The following is a 4,046-nucleotide window of genomic DNA, read 5'->3' as shown; positions in this document are numbered from 1 at the left end:
GAGGCCTCTTGTGCCCTCAGTATTGCATACAGCAGTCCTTAATAGCAAGAAGGACATTCCTCAATGTGTAAATCAGTTACTACATGATATCTAGAAAACTACAGTGAGATGGCTCAGCAGATAGCCGGACATCTTGGGTTTTATCCCTGTAACACACATAGGGGAAGGAGAGGATACTTCTGCAAGGTCATGTCTTCTGCCTTCCACATATATCCCTTGGTACATACATGCTTATCCAAATGCATATACTCCATGATAAATTAATGTAATTTTCACATTTAAAACTGGATTATCAAGGAATGAAGCATGTGATGGAATCTTGAATGCATATTACTAAGTGAAAAAAGCCACTCTTAAAAGCTACATGGCAGTCTAAGGACAAAGTGCAGAAATGGTGAAAGATCAGTGATTGCCTGAGTTTTGAGGGAAGAATGAACCAGCTAGATGGACTGCAGAGAATATTATATTGTATGTAAAGTGCATGAAACTGATAAAATAGCTAAAAATTTATGTATGGAGCATAACTATTGCTTGAAGAGAACCAGGGCTCCCCAGTCAACAGTAACCAAAATAGATTTTAAAAAACTGGATTTTCAACCTGACAAAGTTTGACAGCTTAGATTCCCAGTGCCCCTGTTAGGTGGCTCACAACCAGCTGTTACTCAAAGGGACATGACAGCTTCTCCTGGCCTCTGTGGGGCCTGGATACATATGGCATCTACTCACACAGACATACACATATAAAAGAGTATATATATATATATATATATATATATATATATATATATATATATATAAAAAGTTGCAATCAGTGTAGAGAATTTTCTAACATTTCAAGTGTTAATTCTAGGCTAAATAAATTATTGTCTAGAAGATTTTTTAACTCGTTTTAAAATATTAGAACCCTAAGATTTAAACAAAACAGCTCAGACAAAACAATGAACAGACAATATGGCTTCAGAGATCAAACTCCATGTTCTCATCAGGAGACAGTTGCTGAGTAGACTTAAACAATGAGAATTTGGTGAGAGGAATTTTAAGGGTCTCCCCAGAGTGGCATCACCAGTTCTTCCAGAGAAAATTAAAGAATGATCAGATGCATTAAAAAGGAGAATGCCAACAGCATGCTCACATGTCCTCAACTGTGCATCTCTGTGAGAGCTCCACACTTACCATGATTCCTGGATCTGGAACAGGGTTAGGCCTTGCAAACCTCTTTCCCAATTTCTTCTTCTCTTTCCTTAGGTTTTGCATGTAGTGGATACGTTTATTCAAAGACTTAAGGAAAATTGAAAAACAAAACCAAAAAACAAATAGAACCTTTCAGAACATAGGAAGCTAACATGTGTTTCATTTTTGGTGTGTGTCAGTTAAAAGGATGAGAGCAATATGCAGTCTACTTAGCTAATAGAGGTAGTGAAAAAAAATCACAAAACTCAAAACTATTTTCAAATTGACCCACGCTGTAGCATCAGGAGGGCTGCCAGAGGACCTTGTTTACTCTTGATTCCCACATTAATACCATGCATGGTATTAATGCACATTAATTAACATTAATTAAAACATGCATGTGTCTATAAACCCAGATTCATAGTCGTGCATTTTCAATTTTATTTTAAAAATAATTTCATTAAAATGTTAAAATGGATAGTCCTTTTATTTTATTTATTTATTTTTTTGAGCTGAGGATTGAACCCAGGGCCTTGTGCTTGCTAGGCAAGCACTGTACCACTGAGCTAAATCCCCAACCCGGATAGTCTTATTACATGTTTCATTTCACACACCCCATGTCCATGGAAAAGTGAGTCTACTTTTTAGTCTGGCTCCCAAATCTAGCTTTTTATGTCACCATTGTGGGGCGGGGGGGGGGGGGGGGGGGGAGAGCCCTGTATGCAAATGCTCACAGTAGCACTGTTCATTGTAGATCAGTGTTGAACCAACCCAATGTCACAAACAAGAAAAGGGGATAATGAAGTGGGTATTTCACAATGAAACATTACGCAGCAATGACAATGAAGTAACTACAATTAGACACAGCATTCACCAAGGAACCAACATCGAGCTTTGAGACACTCACATTTACAAAATTCAAAGCCAAGCAAATGTTACCAGTGCACTTAAAGAGATACACACAGCAGCATATTTAAAGAAAGTGGCTGGAAAGATATGTGAAATTATGCTTGTGTGTTTAGTAGATGCACAGAGCACAAACAGGGAGATTGTTTCTGGATGGATTTGGGGACACTCACAGTGTTTCAAGTTCTGAAGTGTAAGGTCTGTTTTATTACTCTATTTTACAGTTTATGTCTGCTGCAATGAGGTGTGTGTGTGTGTGTGTGTGTGTGTGTGTGTGTGTGTGTGTGTGTGTGTATGCAACCTATTCAAGACCTTTAATAGTAGCCACAGGAACCCAAGGGTCTGAGGGATGCATTGAAGAGGTATCTAATTAATGATCACCATACATATAGGCATAAGTTAAAAACAGCTGAAACAAAATTTACCTGCCTGGCAGAAACCTCTGAAGGATGGTGCCTTCGTGGTCCTTCCTACATAATATATAAAAATACACACAAAGTCAAGATAAAGCAGAAAAGAGACCCATCTCTTTAAAATCTGTGTTACAGGTATCATTGTGGGCAAGAGCAGGAAAGACAAAGAGCAATCAAACAACTGAAAGAGGACTGAGAGCCAGCTGTGAGCCATGTCACAGGGGGCTGAATGCTGGGTTCCTTCCAGGAAGGAAAAGATGAAAAAAAAAAAAAAAAAACCACCAAAAAAAGCATCATAATTTCATTGGCATGTGAATTCTGAGCTGCCACCAGGTGTCCATGGAAGAGCAGGTCTACTTTTTAATCTAGTGCTCCAGTCCAGGAAACTGGAGCAATTGCAGTCATGGGGGCCCAGGGAGCAGTGGGTGTTCATGAGCCTCCCACCTCTTCCATTCATAAAGTGTCTTTTCAGCACCTCTCTTCCCAACTTTAATCCAACTATAACCTTAAACCTTGAAGGTAAATCTCCACTCCACATCTCAATATTGAGAGCTTGACAGTGCCCCACACTCCTCATTTCTGCAGCCCCCAAGCCTCTAGTGCAGGCCAGTGCATCAGTCAACAAAGTTGATAGATCAGGCCCAACCCAAGTAAGCACTGTGGTGCTTTCTCCTCCTCGGGTATCTTTTCAGCAGCCTAGGATCTAGTCTGTTCACTCAGGATTTCTAAATCCCAGTCTGTCTTCAAGTTGGAACCTTGGATGGCTGCAGCTGATGCCTGGGGTACAAGCCTAGGACAAGGTTGGCCGGGGGAGTTAAAGACCTCAGAAGACTCACTGGGTAGACTTGGGCAGGCTCCTCATCCCTCACACGCTCCAGGCACATGCTGCAGAGCCCTAGGGTGCCCTAGGCACCTACTGCCTAAAGATGGGGCCACTCATGTCCCTCAAGTCCTGACTTACTCTAACATCACAATTCTCTTTGTTTTCTCAGCTTGAGCCCCGCCCTTGCCCTAAATCCAGTGCCTAGGAGGCTGAGGCACAGCTTCTGGCTGTCTACAAAACCTCAGGCTGCTGAAATTCCCTATATACTATCCCATGGGCTCCAAAGCCACACAAGTCACCTGCTTGTTTTGTGGGCAAACCCCTGGTTAGTGGCATCTAACTCAGAATCCTTGTCTCTCTCCTCAGTCTCTGTTCTGATTCTAAATTCTCTCTACTCATTCTTTTCCATCTTGATTTCCAGCTGGGCCAGCCCAGCTCTCTACCTTTGACCCTCTGTGACTTTCAGTGAAAAGTGGGCAGGGGTTGGGGGAAGGTGGGTCCTCGGCTCAGCTCTCACTTTATTTTGATGTGCTAGGCATTTCTGCTGAGCTCCTGCCTCGACCCATTTCAGGTCCTGAGACAGGGCTGAGAGTGTGGGCAGGGAGAAAAGTCTGACCACCAAAGACAAGTTTCACGCATGTGGAAGCCTCAAACAGCTCAAGCTGTCTTTACTTATACTTCAAGAACAAACACGTGTTTCCCAACTTTTGAATCAAAACTTTTAAACTATAACC

At 41.7% G+C, this 4,046-nt stretch overlaps 1 protein-coding gene across 1 annotated transcript; it reads right to left on the bottom strand.

Moving 5' to 3' along the window:
- Window positions 1–1,173: 1,173 nt before the first annotated feature.
- On the bottom strand, window positions 1,174–3,373 carry LOC118575143 (coiled-coil domain-containing protein 179-like; the record flags this gene model as incomplete). The annotated part of the gene is made up of 3 exons (XM_036175812.1): window positions 3,326–3,373; window positions 2,502–2,546; window positions 1,174–1,278 (listed from the first exon to the last, which is right to left on the bottom strand). Coding segments are annotated over exons 1-3 (198 nt in total), but the record flags the coding sequence as incomplete, so codon positions are not given.
- Window positions 3,374–4,046: the final 673 nt, after the last annotated feature.

The sequence above is a fragment of the Onychomys torridus genome, unplaced genomic scaffold (assembly GCF_903995425.1).
Source record: "Onychomys torridus unplaced genomic scaffold, mOncTor1.1, whole genome shotgun sequence".
NCBI classification, from domain to species: Eukaryota; Metazoa; Chordata; class Mammalia; order Rodentia; family Cricetidae; genus Onychomys; species Onychomys torridus.
The sequence above is the reverse complement of the archived record's forward strand: the minus strand, read 5'-3'. Positions and strand labels throughout refer to the sequence as shown.